Source organism: Heterocephalus glaber, unplaced genomic scaffold (assembly GCF_053883595.1).
Source record: "Heterocephalus glaber isolate CG9 unplaced genomic scaffold, H.glaber_assembly_v1.0 deba00000470, whole genome shotgun sequence".
In the NCBI taxonomy this organism is placed as follows: Eukaryota; Metazoa; Chordata; class Mammalia; order Rodentia; family Bathyergidae; genus Heterocephalus; species Heterocephalus glaber.
In genome coordinates this window covers 4,949,386-4,973,942 of record NW_028258145.1, presented here as the reverse complement: position 1 = coordinate 4,973,942, position 24,557 = coordinate 4,949,386, and the positions used below count along the sequence as shown (strand labels likewise).

The 24,557-nt window shown below is 40.5% G+C and overlaps 1 protein-coding gene across 2 annotated transcripts in view; it reads left to right on the top strand.

The window, feature by feature from the left end:
• The window catches only part of Aff3 (ALF transcription elongation factor 3), a 521,980-nt gene that overhangs the window by 71,334 nt on the left and 426,089 nt on the right, over positions 1 to 24,557 (top strand). The window contains exons 3-6 of one of the 2 annotated variants that reach the window (XM_004844436.3): positions 18,005 to 18,079; positions 20,336 to 20,456; positions 21,465 to 21,777; positions 21,900 to 22,285. In XM_004844436.3, the coding sequence (XP_004844493.1) occupies positions 18,005 to 18,079; positions 20,336 to 20,456; positions 21,465 to 21,777; positions 21,900 to 22,285 (895 nt within the window). The remainder of the gene's footprint in view (positions 1 to 18,004; positions 18,080 to 20,335; positions 20,457 to 21,464; positions 21,778 to 21,899; positions 22,286 to 24,557) is intronic. The other variant, XM_004844437.3, reaches the window with a different exon arrangement.

Sequence of the window (24,557 nt, the reverse complement as noted above, 5' to 3'; positions counted from 1 at the left end):
ATTGACAAGTTGAATAAAGAAATTGATTTTCCTTGGCATAAAACTAAACATAGAGTCATGCAGGAAAACCTTTGGAAAACAAATAGAGCAATCCCTTTGTCAATGCTAATATGTCAGTTTTTTCAAGCTACTTGCATGACTGGAGTGATAACCAGTCTTAGAACAAGCATTTGATATTGATTTGCCAGTCTGAAGTAACAAGTTACTGCTTCACTTATCGAAAATTAAATCAAAATAATTCTGTGCCCTGTATAATATGTATTGAGAATTCCTCAGCATGATTTATGCATTGCCATGTAGTAGTGGATTAATATTAAAGAATCATAGAACTTTAGATAAAGGTTTATATTTTTACTACATAATTTTATTATATAGTAAATCTTAATTTTATATGCATAAAAATGGTTGTATTGGTTCTTAAAAAGTTTTACAAAACAGCAAGTTGTAAGAATTTGCATCTTTTTTATTAATCCTGATGAATTCTAAGCTTATGTAGATTTTATTATCCAAGAAAAATAGCAAGTGGCAGATGCAGATTTGTTAACAAAATATAGATTTTTTTGCAAATCAGAATTATTATCCAAAGATAATGTTAGAAATAAAATTCTATATTGTTTCCTATTTTCAAAATTAAAATTTGAAATTCCACTTGCGTGTTTCTTGTAAATATCAGGTAGTACTGTTTTTCAGATTTTAAATTTCCAGATTTCGCCACCTGGTAGTTTGTGTTAATTTCAGAGAAGTGCAAGGAGTTAATAATTCATACATTCCACATTTGTGTGTGTGAGTAAAGTTTTGCACATGTCATAGCTCAGATATTACAATACATCCACAGTGATTATACTGAGACATTCAATTACATAAATCCATGGTTAATCTTAAATCTTTCTCTTCTATCTCCCTCCTACCCCAGGTTTTCTATAGAATTTTTTTAAATTATGAGTTTTATTTCTTGCTCATACCACAGACTCATAATGTGTTGATGTGAGTGTGTGGGCGGGGCTTTGTGCAGCACTGACTGCATTCAGGGGCCCTGATAAAGGAAAGCTCCATCTCTGTGTTTCCACACGTGGCAAGGAGGAGATATGGAGCCAGCACGTGTGTATGACACGCTTACTCCCTAAGTAGTTCCCAGTAATTGTGTGGAGGATTGTGTGTGGCAATTGGCAAACTAATTTCAAAATAGGTGTGGAAAATACAAGGGTCAAGAATAACAAGCCAATCTTAAAACAAATAAAGGTGGTAGGACTTACTCTACTGGGCATTAAGACTTTATTGTGAATGTGTCATAATTAAGCCATATAGTGTTGGTGCAGAGTTGGGCAGATAGACATGTGGAATGGAAATATATATAATGGGGGCCGGGGATTTAGCTCAGTGGTTCCACTGCCTGCCTTGCAAGTGCAAGGTCCCAAGTTCAATCCCCACTACCAAAAAAAAAAAAAAAAAAAAAGGAAATATATATAATTTATGTGTGTATATGTATATATATAATCTGTGTGATATACATATATAAGCATATATATGATATATTTATAAAGACTTGATTTATGACAGAAGTTGGTACCTCAGAACAATGGGGGAATAATGGTCTTTTTAACCATTTGTGCTGAGTCAGTTGAATCAAACTATAGAGAAAAATTAAATTTAATCCCTACATTACAGTCAGGCTTCTCCCTCCCATCCTGCCCCCAACTGATTGAATTTGTGTACAGTGTGAGGTAGAGATCAAGTTCAATTCATTGAGCTGATTAGAACACTGACAGAATGAGGTCCCTGGTTGAGTTTAGTAGAATATTTCCAGAATTCCAAACAACTCCTTGGGCATCCTTCTATCACTATCCTTACCCTTCTAAGTGTGCTCATTGCAATTGGTGCTCCTAGGTCTGCTTAGCTGACAGAGCAAAGAAATATATGTGCATATGCTAATATATGTATGTACACATACTGAAAAATATTACTCTGTGTAATCATCTATCTGTATTAACCTAAACCTGAGTTCATACTGGTGTCTCCGGCTCTCATCCACTCATCACAGGTCGTGTGAGCTTCCTTCCTTTGCTTATCTGCTGCTTCCCACTTCCACATTGAGAAACCAGGGTTCTACCACTCACCATTTATTTACTTAATTCTTCAATTCCAGTGTAAGGCATAGTAGTTTCACAGTTATTATCCTGTATTCCCCTTGGGAAACACCCTTATCAACTAGAGGACAATACTGATCCCAAGTTCTTTTTCTCTTTTCCTTAGACTCTGCTTTTTCCAAAGGTTTTTAGGTTAGCACCCTTTTGGGGGGTCACATTCTGCTTTCTTTCCTGGGATCTCTTACCTAAATGAGATTTAAGGTTTACTCTTTATGCTCTGAAGTTCTGTGACTTTTGACAAATGCTCAGTATCTTATATTCACCATTACAAAATCATGTAGGATAGTTTCACTGCCCTACATCTCCTATGTGCCACTTGTTCACCCCTCTCCACTTCCTCACCTCCAAGCTGTGCAAAACATGTTACAGTTTTGCTTTTGCCAAAATGTCTTGTAATTGGAATCATATAGCTTTTTCAGACTGGTTTCTTTCAGTTACCAATGCACATTTAAGATTCATTTGTGTCTTTATGTAGCTTGATAGCTTATTTCTCTTTGTTGCTGAACAGTACTGTATTGTAGATATTGCATGGATGGTTTCCCCTTCAGTTTTTGAAGGACTCCTTGGTTGCTTTCAGGTTTTGTTGATTATGAATAAAGCCTCTGCAAAGATTTGTGTATAGACTCTTGTGTATAGATTTTCAAATAAGTAAGGTAAATACCTAGGGGAATGATTTCTGGATTGTACAGTAAAGCTATGTTTAGTTTCTAAGACATTGTCAGTTTCCTCTGCATAATCTTTTATATTCCAGCCAGCTTCTCTTCTGCAACAGTTGGTAGTGGTGGCTCTTGTAACTTTAGCCATTCCAATAGATGTGTAGTGGTCTTCTCCTTACAGTTGTTTTACTTTCAAATTTCCTAGTGACAAATGATGTTGCAAAGTTAGGGTGAACTTCTACTGTGCTATTATTTTACTGCTGATAACTGGCAAGGAAAATTGCATATGTTGTATTTTATCTTAAATCTTAATAAAATATGAGCGAGGTATTATTATGCACACCTGTAATCTCAGCACTTGGGAGGCTGGCTCAGGAGGATTGCCATGAATTTGAGGCCAGCCTGGGCTGTATAGTGAGTTCAAGGCCATTCTGGGCTACATAATGAGTTCAAGGTAAAACCCTACCTGAAAAAAAATCTTAATCTTAATAACATTCATATATATAGGTCTATATCTATATCTATATCTACAGTATTTTTAAAACTTAAGTCTATTGATTTATTTTTTTTAGTTGTGGTGAAATACGCACAAAAAGAGATTTACCTTCTTGACTATTTTTAAATGTACAATTCAGTAATGTTAAGTATCTTCACATTGTTGTGAGATCAAACTCTAGAACTCTTCTAAAGATACTGTATCTGTTAAAACAACAAACTCTGGCTTTCCTCTTCCCAGCCTTTGGCAGCCATCCTTCTGCTTTCTCTCAACAAAGCGGACTCCTCTAGACGCCATATATAAGTGGAATCCCGCAGCACTTGTCTTTTTATGTTGGCTTATTTCACTCATTGTACTGTCCTCAAGGCCCATCCACACTGGGTGTGTTTGTTTTCTAGGATTGTCCTAATAAAATACCACTGAAACACAGACTTACTTTCTTCCAATTCTGGAATCTGGATATCCAAGGTTAGGTGCTGGCTGGGTCAGTTTCCTCCAAGGTCTCTCTGGGCTTGCAGCTGGCTGTCCTTTCACTACCTCTTCACATGGTCTTTCCACTGTGTGCTCCATTCCTGGTGTCTCTGTGTGTCCAACTTTTCTTTTTCTGACAAGAACACCAGTCAGGTTGGAGTGGGACCACCCTATTGACCTAATCTTAATGTAATCACTTCTTTAGAGGACCTGTCCCCAAATACAGTCACACTCTGAGGTATGGCAATTAGGGCATCAACCTGTGAATCGGAGGGGGACATAATTCAGCCTATAACATTGTAGCACATACCAGAGTTTCATTTCTTTGTAATGTTAAATAACATTCTACTGCATGGATAGGTAGTTCTTTAATCCATGCATCCATCAATAAACACTTAGATTGCTCCTGTTTCTTGGCTGTTATGAATGCTGCTGTTGTGAACACAAAGGTAGAAATCTCTCTCCAAAACCCTGATTTCAATTCTTTTGGATATATATCCAGAATTGGATTGTTGAATCACACAGTAATTCTATCTGTAATTTTTTGAGGAACCTGCACTGTTTTCCATAGAGACCTATACATTTCACATTCCCATCCACAGTGTCCAAGGGTTTTCTCCACGCCCCCATGCTTTGTTCTTTTTTTAAATTTTTATGAGAGTAGCCAACCTATTGAACATGAGGAATAGTAATGCTCAATATAAACAATTCAAAACTACTGAATACGAGAAAATAAAGCATTTCTTCTATATCTTGGGAATAGGCATTGTTAAGGTCTTTTAGATTTTTCTCCATGTAGGTGTGCCTGGTACCTGTGTATACCCACAGACCTATACACACAAATATACCATTATATAATTTGAACAAAATTACAATCGTGTACTTATTTTTTCATCTAACATTATACTGTATTGTTCATATCCAGTGTACTTGAATATTATTGAGATGCCAGCAATCTAATGGCTTCATAAATAATGATTTGAATATTTTTTGATTATTGCACATTAGGTTTTTCTACTTCCTTCTTTCATACATACAATTCCCTGATGAAAATTCCTGGGCATAAATCTTTGCATTCCTGATAATTTCCTTTGCTCAGACTTGTGGGAGGAGATTAGTAAGGTGAAAAGTTCTTTTTAGCAGCTCTAAAAATGTATTGCAAAATGCAAAATTATTTTCAATGGATTCGCTCTGATGTGCTCTCCCTCCAGCCTTGTGGGGATGTCAGTGGCACTCAGCACATACCAGTGTTGAATATTATGTTTCCAGCTAATTTTAGAAAATCTTTTCCAATCAGGTAGGTAACAATGGGTTCACTTTTACTTGGTGCGCATTTTTTATTTTGAATTGTGATGTACAGTTTTCACATGTTTATTATTCTTTCATGAATTCAAAGTATGATCAGATAATTCACATAGGTAGGAAATGGCATGTTGAATTTGCAAAGTTACCAATGTTTTCATAGTAAAACAATGAGATGCTATTAGCCATAACCTTTAATATTTAAAAAATGTAATATGCTTGATGTTGAGATGGTGTTCCATTATTAATGAGGACTTCCTTCCTCTGTGAGACTTGTGAATATTAGTCAGAGAGAACTGCTTAAAATGTAAATATTTGGAAAAAAGAAAACACATTATAATCTGGAGAATAATTCATTTTCACCTAAAACTCCAATATTATTACATAGTAATTTGAAAAGAAGTAATAAGTAGCAGTTCTCAAACAGCAAAATTCGACTAGATGAGATGTAAGGAGACAGCTTCATGCAGACCCCGAAGAGTATTGCCGAACCTGTGAAGAGAGAGATGTGGATGAGGGTGGATCAGGGAGGGAAATCAGCACCTTGTCAGTCTGGAGCCCAGAGAGTAGAGCTCAGTTTCCAGAGGGTCTTGGCAGTTCAGTAAATTGTCACTATAAATCAGAAGTTCAGACGCCTCTGTACCCAGTTGTGCCATGTTGAGGTCTTACATCTCTTGGAAAAAGGTGACGAGTTCATTAAGAGAAGCCTGCAGGCTGCATATGAAAAGATCTACAGTTTTCTGAGTTATCTTTGGCAATAATTTGGATTGTCTGAGACCCCAATTATGCTAGAGTAGATCCACTTTGATGCTATTAGGATGAATACAGTAATTTTTTTAAAAACCTGCATGCTTTAGTGTTTACAGAATGTTCTTGATCACCATGGATTTTGGTACAGATTAAAGTCTACAGGTTAGGGTTGTTGAAAGATTAGTAGTTATTTTTGAGGAGTTAGTTATAAGGGAAAGGGAGTAGAAAAAAACAGGCCTGGCTTGATAGAGACAAGATCTTGTTATTATGTAGCACATAATACTAATTTAGTGATCAGTGTTTTAATTTTACATTTTGCATGTCCATAGTTAAGAAGGGGAAGAACAATAAAAGCTTCTACTGTCAATATTTTAAAAACGGAATACTTTATACTAAAAAGTTTTATACACTTATAAAACCTCCAATCAAGGCAACATATAAATTCCTCCCTACTTTTCACCACTATAACTTTCAAAAGTTTCATGTGCACACATTATTTTATGTAAAAGAGATTATATCACTCATACTCTTCAACTTATTTTCATTGAATATGTGTGCTTTAGATTTGTTTCTTTATCTGTACACTTAAATCTATTTCATAGTCTTCCATTGTATGAAATACTATAATTTGTTAGCTAGTCTCCTAAAATGTATTTTAAATTAATTTTAAATTTTTTTGTTTTATAATTTATGAATAATGCTGCAAATCCTAAATATGAATCAGTATACATTCCTCAATTTGATATTGCTGGGTCAAAGTCAGTATTTAATGACAGGCTACTCAAGTGGTCTATCTGAAATGGGTAAGAAAGGGTTTTGCTATCTGTGTTGTGGTTATTTTGGTCACCTTCTGTCCAGGTATTAATGATGTTTGACTCTGATAAAGCACTGTAATATTTTCAAGCTCTTCAGCATTCATTACCTCATTTGCTTCTTACAACCACTGATCAATGTATGGATTTGGTTTTATTACCTCTGCTTGACAAGAGGCCCTAGGGTACAGAAGGGGTCCCGTCTTGTCTGTGTCTGGACCCTAGCTGAGTGTCTTGTGACCTGGCCCCCTGTTAATCTCTTTGAAGCTGGTGAAACTTCCTTGGAAATTAGGGGCCCAGCAATGGGAAATATTCTTTGTGTTCAATGGAAGGATTTGTTGTGCTTAATTCCAATTGACTGAGCCATTTCCTTTTTATACAAGAAATCATCAAGTTTAGTAATTTTCTACAAGTTGAATACCATTTACCCAAATGCTTGGAACCAGAAGTGTTTCAGATTTCCAGTATCTGGATTTTGGAATATTTGTGTATTTAATAATGAAGTATCTTGGGAATAGGGCCCAAGTCTAAACACAAAATTCATTTTTCATGTGCACTTTGTATGTATACATAGCCTGAGGGTAATCTTATACAATATTTTTAGTGCACCTGTGCTTTGACTGTGACCTCTCACATGATGCCAGGTGTTGAATTTTCTACTTGTCAGCTCTCAAAAAGTTTCAGATTGTGAAGCATTTTGGATCATAGATTTTCAGTATGTTTACCATTAAGATATTATAGCCCTTTTTGTTCATATATGTAAACTTTTAATTGAAATGGGATAATACAGCACTCCCATGCTTCTTTGTGCCAGTCATAAAGAATTACATGGTAAAACTGAGCTTTATCAACCGTCTGGGGTGTTGCTTTCAGAAAGCACCCAGAGGACTTCTGTCCTGGGAAAAACAGACTCATTTCCTCACAACATTACGTATCCTTACTGGCTCAGTTATAAATGTTCACTGGGTCCCACTGTGGCCCAGGCATTGCTCTCAGTGAACTCTGAGAGCTGGAGACACTGAAGTCCTGTAGAGGGAAAGTTCAAAGGGCCCAGAAAGCAGAAAAAGCAAGATGGTAGCTCACAGAATGGAGTTCTCCTGCTACCTCAACAAAGGACTCATTGATGTCAAATTGGCAGAGATCAGCATCCAGGAGAGAAGTGAGACATGAGAGGGCTCTCTTGTCCCATGTCATGGGCCACTAAACTCACACCCTGTCTCCTTCTAGATGATCTCTTTTGCTCTGTGCTCAGCCTTTTGAGGAAGAACCTTTTTCATAGGCTTTCTTCACATTACCTAATTTATCTTAATATCCCAGAGCTGCCTCTGTTTATTACCTGTGATGGTGGACTTACTCTTTTGTGCGTGGGTGTACCTGGGGTGGGGGGGGGGCGGCGGAGAAAGCAAAAAGGAGAGGGAAGCATGGGTAAAGATATTTGAAGGTAGTATGAAAGTAAACATGTCAGAGTAGACTGCATGCCCTCTTTGCAACACTTCTTAAAGATTGTGATAATTATCAGCATGCATAGGCAGCCCCATAATATATTTTACAATATTCCTTATGTTCTAGAACCAAATACAATATTTTTATGATAGATGACACATCTCATTGAAACTGGGAACTTGTGAGTGATCCATCAGCTCTAGGAAGACCCCTTGATTTTCTGACACTGTGCTGTATGGATATTTAGAATTAATCATCTTTAGTGTCACTAGCACAGAATGAATTATAGGACTGTAGAGTGCATATAATTTATAATTCTTAATGTCTTCCTCTAAGTCAAGCTTAATTGACTGCAGGGTTTTCACAACAGGAAGCTGGAGAAATGTGCTGCGTGGGATGTGGAGGAGGCTAAGGTCATGGACCATTTTCATGTCTGGCTTGCACCTTGCATGTGATCAGTGTCAGATAAATAATTATTGAATTAAAAGGAATAATATTTTAAAACTTAAATTGTCTTTAATATTTGCAGTTTCCATGGAACTTAGAATCCTTGTTCTAACCATTATTGTTTGCTTTGGGCAAGTCGTTAAAAACTTCTAAGCTTTGCTTTTTTTTTATTGATGAAAAACCTTTATCTGTAAAATGAGCATAATAATGTTTATGGCACATCTATCTTATTTCACTTTTATAGTTTTATGGTCATTTATTTAAATTGTGTGTTTTGCCAAAAAAAGGGCTACATTACAGGATTGTAGAGAGGGATAAACAAGATAGTAAGTATAAACTTTCTTTACAAGCTCTCCAGCACCAAGCAGTTGTTTGATATTATTGTTATTATGATTCCCATGATTGTTAAATTCAAAAACCATAAAGAAAATTTTAGGACCCAGGATCCAAATGGATTTCAGTTGTTTGTTCAAATTGTGATATGCCTGTGGGTGAAATATTGGAAATGAAGGAGAAAAAAGGGAAGCATTCTTTTACTGTGCATTTTTACAGCTTTTAAAAGTAATTTTTCCAGTCCCCACTGGGTGCCAGTTACTCTCCAGGTGCAGAAAGATACAGTTTTACAGAAAGTAGACATAGACCTTCTTATGAGACTAAGAGTTTAATGGAGGATTCAGAAAATTAGCATAATAAATGTGATTATGGGGGAAAATATAGGGTACTATGTAGGACAGGGGAGGAGCCCTGGGGTGTATTTAGGTGCATCTGGGCATGAAGAGGACCAGGAAGAGGAGTACAGGCCGAGAGCAGAGGTGTTCAAGGCTCTGAGAGAGGCTGTGGATAGAGATTGAGGGTTGAGCCTGACCTGGACCCAGTGTCCAGGGCTGGGCATTGAAAGGCCTCTGTCTGAGGGCAAGGTGGTAATAGAATCAAATGGCTGTTTAAGAAATACCATGGAAGCCAGGCATGGTGGCACACATCCCAGCACTCTGGGAGACTGAAGCAGGAAGATCACAAGTTCAATCCCAGCCTGAGCAACTTAGTGAGACCCTGACTCAAAATAAAAATAAAAAAGTAAGTCTGGGTATATAGCTCACTGTAAAGGCTCTGGGTTCACAATTAGAATTTGCCTAAAAACAAACACCATGGCTCTAATGTTATATCAGCCAGCTCTGCATTACTGCAACAGGTTTATTGAGCTTAATAATCTTGAAGGCCCTGTGTGAGATTTTACAGCTACCATCAATTTGACCTCCAGTGAGTATGGCATATCACAGTGGGTGCAAGTGGAGAAGCAGAATACAACAGAGAGAGGAGAGGGTAGGCAAGGTCCCACTATCCCCAGGGACCTGAGAACCTTCTGCCTCCAAAGCTTCTACTACCTCTCAGTAGCACCACCTTGAGGACTTCAAGCTTTATCATATGGACCTTTGGGGGACACTCAAGTCACACCCAACATAGATGTTGGGGAGCAGTTGGACTGGGACAGGAAGAACAGCTGGGAGACTCATTAAGAAGCACTGTGATGTCCTAAACAAAGCTATCATGGCCTAGGTTAAAGAGGTGGCCCTGGAGAAGGAAAGCATTGGACAAATGTGTGCAATATTCATGGAGATGAGTTAACAGGACTGGGGGATTGATTGTAGATAGGGGACAGTGGCACAGGAAGTGATAGACTCAGGACTTGGTATCAAGGAGTGTTGAGGGCTGATCAGACCCTCAGATACCTGTAGGGAGGAATAATGGGGAATAAAGAGAAACAGAGACAATATTCAAGGTAGAAGGGGACCAGAAGGAGTCTACCTCTAGTGGACAGGCATAACAGTCTTGGTGGTTGACCCGCTTCTATTAGCAAGCAAGAAGTACAAGGATAGGAATAGTGTACTTTTTCATGCAAGGTCGGTAAATGTATAACTAGTAAATGGGGAATAGGTCCTTGCCTATACCCGATGCCTGGATTCTTTGAGCATTGTGTTTGAGAGTTTTCTGAGCACAGCCAGGGAGATTGTGATTTTTCCATTAACTTCTCTTTTCCCAAAGAAAGTTACATTGGCCTTGCAATCTATGGGACCCAAGTCACATAGCCTTGTCCCCAGCAGAGGAAGTAGGGGTGCCACCCACCAACACAGGCAGCCGATAGAGGTGGAGGCTGACTGGTGGGCAGTAAGCTAAGTGTCAAAGGCAGGGCAGGTGTTTGGGGACCTTGACTTAACAAGGTCATATGTATGGGTCTGGCACTAGGAAGAGAGATTTGGGATTTGGGTGCATCTTGGAGACTTGGACAGCAGCCACATGAGGATGGCCCTGCAGTTGAAGAATAATGTCACCCTGGAAGACAATCCTGGGACACAGAGCCCTGAGTGGCATGGGAAAATACACGCACAAAGCAAACTAGCCTCTAGGAGCCCAGAGCCTCAGCACTCAGGGACAGCCACCCCTCAAAGGCAGTGTGAGCTCTAGGAGGTTATGGAGTGAGAGTGCCTGTGTCTTGGCCCTGCAGAAGTTGAAACTTGGCTGTAAACTGCTGTGGATTTGGATCCCCTGGGTTAGGAAAGCCAGGCCCTGGAGAGAGGCATTGAGGGTAGGCAGCCCTGCAGAAAAGGGTGTCTGATGAGGGGAGGAGCACACAAGAGGAGGAATAGGGAGGGCTGAACAGAGAGGGGACTTCCATACTTCTCCTCTCCTCTTCTCTTCTCTTCTCTTCTCTTCTCTTCTCTTCTCTTCTCTTCTCTTCTCTTCTCTTCTCTTCTCTCTCTTTCTCTCTCCCTCTCCCTCTGTCTCCCCCCCCCCTTTCTTTTTTTTTTCAAAAAGCCAGCAGGGCCCAAGATAGTGAGCAAAGAGGAGGAAGCAGCATCTGTGGAAGGGGATGGGGGCACAGAGCCCAGGTGAGAGGGAGGAGGAAAGCAGGGAGGTCAAGGGGCAGGTGAGGTGGGGAAGTCAGGGACTGGGGAGTCCAGGGGGCTGCTGAGCCCATGAGATTCTACCTAAGATGGTAAATAGTCCTGTACCCAAATGGGTCATTCTCGTCTTCAGAACAGGGTGTGCTTCCCTCTCAGGTAGATTAGGGAGTTGAGTCTAGTGGCTTCACCTGTGTGTCTCTGTGGATGACCTTGATGGGTGGTCTGTTAGCTTGATTGCCTCTCAGAAGGTCTTGGGGCCACTCATGTCCTTTTAATTCTACCTTTCCAAGAAGTCTGCTCTGTTTATTTTTATTCTGGCCCGTGGCTAATGCTGCACCTCCCAGGTAGATTGCTTCAGGTCGGCCCACAGCCGTAGCCCCAGCTGTCTATTAATCCTTTCCAGAAATCTCATTTGAACCAGTTAGTATCTCTGTGAGGGGTTCTGAGAGGGATGGAAATTGAAGGTCTGGGGTCAGAAGTTGACATGTCATTCTTCAGTGGTCGATGCTCAGATCCCTGAGCTTTCTGTATCCAAGAGCCTGACCTACCTGTAGTATCAGGAAGTTAGATGCAAGGGCTTGGTCACACTGCTGACCTCTGACCCAAGCAAAGCACCACCTACGACCCTGAGTGACCACAGCAAGGTACATATGGAAAAGCATTCTAGTTAAAACACAGGCTGGCTCTAACATCATGGGATGCATCCTATACATGGCTTTAAAAATTCCGAAGAGTCTAAGTTTAGAAATGGATGCTATAAATTTAACTCAGCATTTGGTGGAAGAAAAATAATTTATTGGCTCTCATGTGAAAATCCCTGGGAGGAAACATCTTTCTCATTGTCAGGTACCTGTGATTGATGGGCGCTTGGTGCTGCTGCTGGGAAGTGAACTCTTGGAAATAGCATAGTAGGGACTTTGCAAGTGAGTCTCATTTGGCTAAGTTACTGCTTTTGTGAGGCATTGCTGCATCTTTATTTTCTACCAAGGAGAAGATGGTAAATCAGAGTAATTGCTTCATCCCAAGGCACTTTTATGTTGTAAAAGGAAAAGGTCCTGTTAAGAAACTCGAATTAACTTCTGCTGTCTATACTATATGGGAAGGCTCTTTGAAAGTTGCTTGTCATACAGCCTGGTGGTTTATTCATCATGGACCAATTTCATTAGAGCCTGACACGTGTTCTTATGGCACCAAGACTTGGGATCCCTCAGGAAAAGCATTTAACCCTTGAAAATACAAAGCTGTCATTTATCTGTCATCTAGCTCTGAAAACCTACTGCAGTATATTTATGAGAGCTTTGAAGCAGTCATCATTTCCATGGAGTTAGAAATGGAGATGGGATCCAGTAAATGATCAGTAAAAACTGGTGTCTGGAATGACATGTCTGCAGCCACGATGTGTTTACAGTGTTGTAAAATGCATTCATTATGGCATTCTGTCATTTTACAGGAATTCAGTATACAGAATTCCACTATTAAGAATAGATAAAAGCAGGGAATTGATTCACCTTATAACTCCTGAAATATGTTTGAAAAAATTCAGGAGCTGGATATTACTTAATTTCTAGTCCTGTCTCATTGGAAGTGGGCATCCTAGTCTTATTTTATCAATTTTAGAAGAATTTTTAGTTAATGTATATCAACCATGGAGGCTTAGCAAATCTTAAAAGAATGAACTGAAATAGTCATGATCTGAAAATTAATACCCGTTTGCCTGGCATCTACTAGCAAAGGATGGGGGTGCAATTTGTCAGAGCTTGTCAAGGGTCTGTTCTCCAGGGAGGCAGTCTCGTGTAGTCTGGGAATTCTGTGTCTGGTGCCAGACTGCCCGGCTTCCAATTGAAAGGATGTTGCTTGCTGGCTGGTGAACTTGGACAAGTTAGTTAACCTTGGAGCTTCTTGTTTCTTCAGTGGTAAATGGAGATAATGTCTTGGGGTTTTCAAGATTATTAAATAAAAGAGTGTACTGTGGAGTAGCTATTGTTTTTAGCAAAGTTTTATATGGGTCTAGGAAGACGGAATAGATAACCCAAAGTTTTATTTGGGGTATTTGTGGGCTTAATGTATCTACAGGTGTTTTTTGTTTTGTGCTTCCCTTTGATGTAACTTTCCCAGAAGGTATGGTATGCAAGTGATTATAGCATTTAGTATCCTCAATCTCATTCCATTTCTGGAAGAACAGGTTCACAAGCCTAAGGCAGATGTCTACGAGTGCTTCCAGAGTGTATCTCTGAGATTGGATTAAAGTTGAGATAACCTTTGTAGTCACAAACAAGTAAAAGATTGGGCTAAGCTTTTTCAGAGAATGCATAGTAAGAATAACCCATGGGGCAGGGTGACACAGTGAGCAGCAGTGGAGGGCATTGGGGAAAACAGAGTAAACATGCATGGGGCTGAAATTACTTGATGTGAAAAGAAGAATCCTGGGACCAGATATATGAGCAAGGGTATAGTTACGTTCTTAGGGGTTTGTTATATGAATTGTTGAGTCTTCTGCAGTCTTTAACCACTGCCACCACCATCAAAACCACCATTAGTGTGGTCATCACCACCATCATCATCACCACCACCATTACTGCCATTGTCACCATCATGACCACTGTCACCATGATCACCACCATCACCACCATCTCATCTCCAGTCCCAGCACCACGACAGCTCAAGGCCTGGAAGGATTGCAGCTGGGAGATCCTTGCCTTTTAACCAAGCCCTAATTTCACCCTCACCCTCCTTCTGTCTGAATTGCTTCTATCACCTGCTCATCTCTCCACTACCTTTCTTCTTTTCTGTCCACCAACTCTGCCTCTAGAAGAAGGGGATTTACAAGTATACTTCTACAGCCTTGCTTTTCTCTAAGAAAGGATTACTGATCTTTTATCATTTGCTTTATAAATAACAAGAGATGCTAATTAGCTTGACTCATTAAATTTAAAACAATTGTTATAATTTTGGAGTGTTTGATTACATTTCTGTAATTATACACAGTTGCTGATGAGAGAGTAGAAGGGTTTCTGGAGAACAGTCTTCTCCCCTCTGCCCTATGCCTTTCTTTCTTTCTGTTTGCCTTTCTTCATGTTCCAGTCCATGCCCAGGGCCACGTTTATGTGCTATCCCAAGACTTGAAGTGTCTGAAGAGGTGGTCTCTTCTGTAGCTGGCTCCTCAGGGCCAGCCCGGATGTAATCTGTACAGAAGGGGAGAATGTTTTTCTGTGTTTTCCTTTGCGTCTGCCATTCACTCCTTTACTTCAACTTAAGTATGCTTTCAGGAAGGGTTCAGATGATGATGGGTTAGTAATGGACCAATCAAGAACATGAGCATCAATTGTGGAATTCCAGCTCTGTTAAAGAAGTAAGGTATGGAGAGGGAAGACTGTCAAAGGCCACTTAATATAATCTATGTATCTTGGACCTTTCAGCCCTTCTTCTCTTCCCTCTGTTCGACCTGCCCTTTTGCAGGACTCATCTAAGGCTGATCTGTAGGAGGCCCCTGATTCCCTGTGTTTTCTCCTACCAGTGCCCTTTAAACATGGTGCCCACCTTGTCTGCTGGCCCACACACCACATCTCCCTTATCCTCTTTCTTCTCTCCTCTAGAGCATTAGTTTCTCAGCATTAGGACAGGTGGGTCACAGCCCTCATTATCTCCCCCAGTATCTGACACACTGGGATACAGGAGATGCTTTGGAATAAAATGCATTGTATTTCTGCTATTTGAAAAGGATACTTATTTTTAAGCATGGATAACATGATAACTTTATCCAAAACATAGAAGAGAGATTGATCATTCTCATCACCTTAAATTCATTTGTTATTTAGGCCCTGCTGTGCTCTTGATAGGGTTGGAGTGTTTCTCCTAAAATTCATGTGCTGGGGGCCTGGTCCCCACATAAGGTATTGAGGTGCAGGAACCTTTAAGGGGTGAGGCCTAGTGGAAGGTGACTAGGTCATTGGGGATACTGCCTAGGAAGGGATTAAGGCCATCTTCAGGACTCTGGTGAGTGGCTGAGAGTGAGCTGTTATAAGAAGAGCAAGCTTGGCCCCTGAACCCTCTGGCTTCTGTCTTGCTGTGTGCCCGCTGACTCTTAGGCATGCTCTTCCACCACGATGCCTTCTGCCATGTGACAGTGCCTCCTGGCCAGCTGGTCTGTGGGTCATGTGGGGCACAGCTGTGGGGTGTGCTGGATCTAGTGCCTTTCACCCAACAGGGCAACCTGGGGAGAGATGGGAGCAGGCTTGCGAATGAGCCACGTTTGATGAAAATAGGGTGCCATCTGCTCCAGCTGGCTTGCTTTAAAATCTGTAACTTCTCTATTTGTTCATCCATCCCGTTCCACAGGTCTAGGTAACATGGATGTGCTTTGTGAGTGTGCTATGGAAAGGGACTAAATTTCTCTTGCATTCCATATTCACAATTCTCCTCATGGTTCTCTCCAAATGGGAAATAACTTCCCTTTGTTTCATTCATCCTGTGTTGCTTCTGTGGGACTTGTGTACTGTATTGATCAGTACTAGGCTTGTAGACCCCAGGATGTAGAAGCGTGGCCATCTCTTGGGTAGCTAGTCTTCTCTGGGTACTGATGAATAAAATACTTTGGACATCGCCATTCCTTCTACACAATGTTCTCTTTATGACAGAATTTTTGTGATGAAACTCTTAAGTCCCTTGACTTTTAAATTAAAATTATCACCTAGTAATAATATTCACCATTCCTGTCTTTCTCGAAGGGATATTATAAGGATAATGAATAGACATGCAGATAAAATGTTTTGAGCTTCATAGAAGGGAGACGCTGTCAGGCTCATAGGCATTATTATTATTAAGTTTCATACTGCTACTATATGATTACAACTGGATTAATTTTAGAAATTATAATTTTATGTTTAGACATCACTTCTTTCTCAGCCTCCAAAATTGGCTTTGGCTTGAGCCCTCCAAGAAATCTCAGTTTATATATCAAAAACAAATCCTTGGCCAGGGATTTAGCTCAGTGGTTCTGCCACCTGCCTCCCAAGTGCAAGGACCTGAGTTCGATCCCTAGTACCAAAAAAAAAAAAATCCCCAATGTTGCAAGGAAAAAAACAAAAAAAGGGAGAAATAATCAGAAATGTTTTCACTACATTTTTCATTTGCTATTTTTTAAAACTCTAAAAATAAGCCTTTTAAAAAGAGTTGATTTAAAGGGCTTCTTTTATAGGAATGTTCTGCATCTGCATTAAATAATAAATCATATCGTAGCAGTTGGTTCCTCCACGTTTGTGCAAAATAAGTAAATAAATTTGGCAATATACATTTGGGGTGGTGATTCTTGTAATTTTTATGGGAAGAACGAATAACTTTACAGATGATAGGGATTTTATCATCCACTGGTAACAAAGAAACAGCTTGTAACACATGGTGCTTACTGAGTTCAGTGCATACCTTGGCCTGCCAAGAATCGGAATTCTAAAACTTAAGTCAGTGTCGCCAGGGAAGCCGACCTGGCTGTCAGCATGTCAAGCTAAAGGGCTCTTTGCTCCCAAAGCAAATGGCACAGTCTTCGAAATGCTTGGAGGACAGAGGAACTAAGCAGGACACGCTTTCATGGCAAGAAATGCAGAGAAAGGAACTCAGTGGGCTTGTGGGCACCTGTACAAATTTCACTTGTAATTAGGGGAGAGATGGGCTCGCCATGAGCAGCTACTGTCTTTATGACTCAGAACATTTACTGTTGGTGGGGAGCTGAGAGTCCAGGTGCTCAGGGAGGCAGGGAAGTGGGAAGTCTTGACTTTTCCTTACAATGGCATTTGCTTTCAACAAGGGACATTTTAGCTCCCTAGTTCCAAAATGACACTCGGGGGTTGTGGCACTGGTGGAGGAGAAGGAGTGGATGGGTTTCCTCCAGGAAGGGCTGGAGCTCAGTGGAGCTTACAGAGCTGCCTGTGAAGGATGAGGAGAGACACCAAAGAGAAGGCGTGTGAGTAGCCTGGCCTTGCTTTTGTGTTTCCTAACTGAAAAGTAAGGTGGGGATGGTGAGCATTGGGCTCATCTGACTGTGTCCACTGGCTGGAAGGTATGGCATAAGCTTTGTGGCTGTGCTGTGCAGAGATTGCAATGTGTTTCCGCTAGCAGATGATGTGGAAACGGTCCATTTCTGCTCCGTATGAGGAGCCACAGGCTCACAGCCTCTCGCAGTGAGCTGCACCTTGGAGTGCTTTCTGGCAGGTTAGTTAGAGAGAAGCAGCTTCCCCATGTCTCCAGATTTTGCAAATTATGACATAATCTTTCCTCCCAGACCCTGGGAATGTATTGAGTCTGGTATCTGCTGAATTCATTCTGGCACTTATCCTGTTGCCTTTGCCTTACACATCCAAGCTATGTTGCAAAATAAGTACAGTTTGTAATTTTTTTTCTATATTCTCCTCTTGTCTTTGCCTTTTTCCATCACAACTCCCATTTGGACCATCTTTGAATGCTAATGTCCTTGTGTCCTTTCCCTTTGGCCTTTGGGAAAAATGCTGAAAATGCTCACCCACAAAGACACAGAAGGAAGGCTGCTTAGGTTTCAAGTGTTTTTCTCTTCTTGTGGTGTTTATATTTCTTACAGGGGTGAAGACATCTTAAACCAGCGGAATGATTCTCTAGTTGTGGAGTTTCAGTCGTCAGCCAGCAGATGCAGGAGGTATTATTTTGGGCATGGGACTGTCTCAAGCCCAGCATCATCCTGAATGACCACCTGCCTGCTCCATCTTCCATCAGGCCACTTCATGAATCATACTGTCCTATGTGTTTGGTTGGCATGACCTGGTGCGGGCGGCCAGCATGTTCAAGGAGGTCTCTGTGAAGTTCCACATCCTAGGTGGAGACAAGAGTTCTGATACGCACAATAGAATTTTATTATTATCATTATTATTATTATGCAAATGCTAATGTTGGACTAAAACCTACAAACTCATAATAGAACCAAAATTCTCCTATTGGTTAAAGCCTGAACATGGTCATCTGTACCAAAAATCGTGTGTGCTCAGAGCTGTCTCCGTCTGCACTCCATGGAATGAATGTTCATGAAAGCTCGGCTTTCATCTGACAGATGTCCACTAGCAGGGCAGTACATTCGTACCCTCTCCTTTCAATATGAAGCTTGGTTCTGGAAATGAGAGTATCATTTCCATCTCATGCCTCTGGTATGTCAGTCACTGTCACCACAGACTCACCAGAAAGTGACCGTGATGTTTGAGCTGTGAGCCTCTGGGTTGGTAAAAGATTCCAGAGGCTGCAGCTTCCCTTATCTGAAGGGCACTGGTTGGACTCCCAAACCTAATAACTTTGGGTAATGTACTAGGATGAATTAAAATGCTAATAGTCTCCATGTTCTGGATATTTTAACATTCCCTAATTTTAAATTTAAATTAAATGCCTTAGGGGCTGTAGCAGCCTTGCCAGAAGCATGTTTTGCATCACTCCATAGACAGAGAATTTAAAATATGTTCTGGCCACACAGGCAGAGCTAGGACAAGCAGTACTCATTTTATAGTTGTGTTATTTGTGTTCCCTACAGCTACATTACACAAATACTCTCTTTTACTACAGATAGCTATTTAGCTTTAGAAATTTTTATTTTCCTAAGTTCTTTTGAATGCACAAATCCTTTTATAATTAACCCTACTTTAATAGCAGTACATTGGATTTTGAAGCACTGTAACCATTCCAAAGCTCTTTTATAAATGGCCTTTGTGTTTATACCTTACGACAACACTGTAAGACATCCCTGCATTTTAACAGAGACACTGGGGTGTGGAGAGATTGAGCAGCTTTCTGTCGTCTATCTCTGGTGAGGGCACAGCTCCTGTTAACAGTAGGTGTCCTGGCCCCACCTCAGACACTGTGCACTGGACCAAGTAGGAGTGGAAAGTGATGGCAAGGTCATTGCCATTAAATGCTTCTGCTGGGCAGTGAGATCAGTGCTTGCTCTGAGAGCTGTGTTAGGTTTTCTGATTAGCAGTGGTGTCGTATTTCTGTTGTTACTGTGAACCCAGTTGGCCAAAGAAAACAAGTGTGTTTCCTTCTACCGAAGAACAGGTCAACTGCTATCACCAATTACATTAGCCCCTTTATTTTCTTTTTCTTAGGGGAAGAAGACTTTATTTCTCCCTTAGTTCTAACAGTTGTCTGATGTCTGGCCACTTGATAATTGTATTTTGGGAGAATAGATATTAATTTTCTCCAACTGAAAGGCTGCGTTTCTTGATGATACAACATAATTCAACTTCTGTTCTCTCCCTTCGTTGGGTGCACCCCTTCCTCCTGGCACATTTTTCATAGTTTGGAGGAGTGATAGTGTCAAATGGGTCAGAAGGAAGAATTGATTCAGTAGTCATTTGATGACTTGACTGATTAACAGAGATCAGAAGATGGCTCATAACTGTGGAAACTGCTGCAGCATGGAGTCATAACAGCTCTTTGGGGAGCTAGTTAATGAAAGAATCACTACAGAAACACAACCATGCAAAAAAAAAAAAAAAGAAAGAAAGAAAAAAATCCCAAACAGGAGCATTCCCATGTGACACTCAGAGGCTGTGTCACCAGAGGAAGTATGCTCATAATTCCTATTTACACATTGCTGTAATTACCATTTGCCTTCCGATTGCTCTCAGTCTTCTGTCAAAGTTGTTTAAATGGCTCCTTTTTCACATATCAGGCAGAGAAGTCTAGCACTGGTAGAAACTTGTTCTAAAGACTTCTCCCTCACCCCCCCACAATAAATGTCACTATCAGATACCCAGACTCACAGGGCCTGATTAGACTGGCTTTATTGGATCTGTGTTCTTGAGGTCATTGCTATTTGTCAGTCACTCAGAAGTCTGAACTCAGGTGAATGGTGCACTGGGCTTTACTCTTTAATGTTTGGGGTTGTTCTCTTTTCTTTCTCCTGATACAGTGTCTATGAGCCAGATAGGAATACATTACGGAGGAAAGAACGAGAGAGAAGAAACCAGGAAACTCAACAGGATGGTGGCACATTCAACTCCAGCTACTCCCTCTTCAGTGAGCCCTACAAGGTAGACAGTTTTGGTTATTTACCTTCACCCTACCCTGACCCTCTCACCCAGTCATGATGGTGGTCCTGACAGAAGGGGCTGACCAGTCAAACTCCAGGTAGCCTCTGGCTCTTCAGCCACCCCGCCCATGTCTTAGTGTCTTGCTCATGTATCTTTACTGGCTTCTGCTTCAGTAAGATGTAACTTGTTTAATACTCAGATCCACTTGCTATGACTTTTATCCATAGTACAGACTTCGTCTCTGCACTGATATTTCAAAGTCAATGCCATGTGCTGTTTTCTCAGCTTTTAGGAAACAAACAGGGTTCAAAAGAAGTTGGGTCACATGCTTGACATGTATGAGTCATGTAAAGTCAGGGTCCTTACCAGGGCTAATGAAAATGAAATTATAAAGTCATTTCTCATTTTTACCAAAGGCAGACATGTAACCTTTTTTCCTAGATGGAATATCTTCTCAAAATTTACCAGTATCTTAGGCTGCATGGGGCTATGTATAGTTCAGGCTGGTAAACTCTTGCACATTTAGTCCCGTGTTGTAAGTTTCATTCTTACTTCTCCTCCCTGTCACTCTGGGTTTCTGACAAGAATAATTAATTACCTATTTGGAAATTGGAAGGAGACCACTCTCAACCAACTCTGAATTTTTACAAAAAGCCTTCAGTGGAACTACAAAAAAGAAAAGAAAATCCAATCCTGGAAAGACCTAATCGAGACCATTTTGTGGATTTGCATTTTTCTGATTTCTAGGTAGTACACTTTAGCTGCAATATGATACAAGGATAGACTTCTTTTTATGTACCCTAAGAGCATTTGTCATAGGTTTCCAGTTCTGGAGTGATGCAGAGTGCTGACAGGTTATCTCCAGAGACCATAAGGATTTTGATTTCATCTCTCAGCTCTCATTCTGAGTCTGGCTAGCCTGGCTGTGTGATCTATGAGGGCACCTGTCCATCGCTCTCTGTTCCTGTTGTCTCTAACCATAGCATGGATGTGTTTTTCTTTCTCCAGACTAACAAGGGGGATGAGCTCTCCAACCGGATCCAGAATACTTTAGGCAATTATGATGAAATGAAAGACTTTTTAACTGATAGATCCAATCAGAGTCATCTTGTTGGCGTCCCCAAACCAGGGGTTCCTCAGACTCCTGTGAACAAGATCGATGAACATTTTGTTGCAGATTCAAGAGCCCAGCCCCAGCCCCCATCTGTCTGTAGCACTGCATCCTCCACACCAGCAGCTGGCCCCGGGCAGCAGAATAAGAGAGGCACCGTGGGCTGGCAGAAGGCTGGGCACCCACCGTCTGATGGCCAGCAGAGAACAGGTAAGCAGGAGTGTAGAGTGCTTGCTTTGCACAATCTGCTAACCCAAAGAACCAGAGTAAAGACCTAAGCCCTTACGTGTTGAGTCACTCATTTCCTTCTTCTCCTCCTTCTTCCAACTCAGCACAACAGGGCTCTCTCAGGACCTTGCTTGGAGATGGTGTTGGCAGACAGCAGCCACGGACCAAACAAGTGTGCAACATGGAGGTGGGGCTTCCAACCCAGGAAAGGCCACCTGCAATGGCAGCCAAACACAGCAGTGCTGGACACTGCGTTCAGAACTTTCCTCCTTCCCTGGCTTCAAAACCCAGCCTGGTCCAGCAGAAACCAACCGCATATGTGCGACCAATGGATGGCCAGGATCAAGCTCCTGATGAGTCTCCCAAGCTGAAGTCATCCACAGAAGCTGGTGTACACTGTGCGTCCTACAGGGGAGTCCCAGCCAACAAGCCAGAGTCGGCCAGGGCCAAGGCCAAGCTTTCCAAGTTCAGCATCCCTAAGCAAGGAGAGGTGAGTCTTTTCTTAGTACCACTTCCATGCAGCTGAAGAAGTTACATGGCTAAATGGTAATTAAGAATTCAATATGTCTTGTCAATCCATATGTCTTGTCTTCGATGATGTGGGTGAGTTCATGTGGTAGGATTGGTAGCAATCACTACCAAGATAGACATAAATCATGATTTCTTAGCATCTCAAATTTATTATAATTGGAATTTTTAAAGTACTAACAAGTGCAGTTTGTGTGTGTGTGTGTGTGTGTGTGTGTAGGCTCCATATTAGGGAAGGAATGCTTCTTTCACTAGAGTTTAAGAAACTTTTTTGTGAGCAAGATAGTGTTGACTGAGATATTATATATTAGAAATAGAAGCATTTCTAAGTTTATAATTTTCAGCATGTAGAAGGTAAAAAATTTATGTAGAAGTTCAGAAACTCAAAATCGTGACTTTTTTTTTTACCAGTTTTGAAATGTCCTAGGAAAAATTCATACAGGAAACTCATAATAACTTTTAAATATTATTATGTTATTATTGTTTAAATGATTCAATATGAAATACAGTGAATACTCAAATGTCCCAGATGGCCCATCCCTGTTGTAATATTTAAGATTCAGATTCATTCTTGTTGATAAGAATTGTTATTGAACCCTCCTTATCATATAAAAATAATCTTCAATTGTGTGGGTGGATGAAGTATTGTGCAGGTAAAGTATTTGAGTCCATATTTTTCTGGCTTGCATTTCTATTTTATTTAAGGTATTTGTTTTTTGCATTACAAAAAGAGCAGCGTGAATGTGTTGAGTATTGGAATTCTGAACAAGCAATCACATGATGACGGTTGTCAGGAAAGGCAGTCACTAGTCACTTGAACAGTAAACTTAGGTAAAAAAATTTTGTTTTAAAGATGTACTTGTCATACTGTACTCCAAACTGATCATTTTTAAGAGCACACAAAAAAGAAACATGACAAGGCACATTTATTGTTGCTTATCAACTGGAATAGTCTGAGTCCCCCAACAGTGTACCTAGGAACTATTAACTTGTTTTTCTTTTTGACTTACTCTTTTTTTTCCTTTTGGGGTTCTGGGTATTGAAACTAGGACCTTCACACTGAGCTATATCTGCCCCCCAGTTTTTTATTTTGAGATGTGATCTGGCTTAGTCACTAAGTTGCCCAGGCTGGCATCTTGGAATCTTCCTGCCTCAGCCTCCCAAAGTGCTGGGATTACAGGCTTGTGCCACCACATCTGGCTGACATATTTTTTTTTAAAGATAGAGTAACAGTGTGACCAGTATAATTTTGGCATCTTAATTTGATTTGATCACCAAATGGAACATATGATTTGACATTTCTTGTTGCATCTCGGACAAGCCTGAGCTTATGCATTTCTGAGCTATCACCTCAGAAATCCCCATGGGCCATCTGCCAGATGAACATATCACCTTTCGAGGAGGAGATGTCCTTGGTATCCTAGCAGATGATTACACAGGTTTTAATGAGGAGAGTCAGCGACATGGACACCAGTAACTTCTTTTGATTACACATTTACAATGGGCTCTGGAAAGTGCTCGTTAGGAATTAATGGAGGAAAAATGTAATTTCTACAAGGATTTATGTTTTAAAAGTCCATAGAAAACACTCATAGAGACCATCTTATCAAACAGAACTCATTGGGCTCATGGATTTTTGTCATCATTGACAAATGACCTCTAGTATGGTGACTAACTTAAACCACAGGAATCCTTTATGACTTGGATCCCTATCAACTCCTTGCTAAAATGATTTTTATCTACCAAAGCAAATTCAACACTATTAGGTAATAATTTGTTTATTCATTTTGAAACTCAGTCTGTTGATACAAGTCAGGTTAAAAGGAAAAGATGCTTATTTCTGATAGCCAGTAGAGTCTTTTGCAGATAACTGTCCAGCTTTCAGGAGGTTTTTGAGCGTGTCATTAACAACTTGCACGTTGTCAGGATCCCCTTTGAGTACCACACTTTGGGAATGACATGCTGTACCACTGTTTGCTCATGGCAGAGAGGGGACACACTTGACATAGGCATACAGAAAAATCAAAGCTTATATGGCAGGTATTTCACTTCCCCTTTGTATAAGGACATTGAACCTGATAGTTTGTTATCCTTCTTGCTTTGTTCCCTGAATACATCAGAGGCTAATTAATTGTCATTGATTGAAAATTGATACGTGAGGTATTGTTTGTAGAGGAAAGCTTTAGTTGGTAGGGGATCTTTTTGCGGGGAGGGATGCACTTTGCTCATTTAGA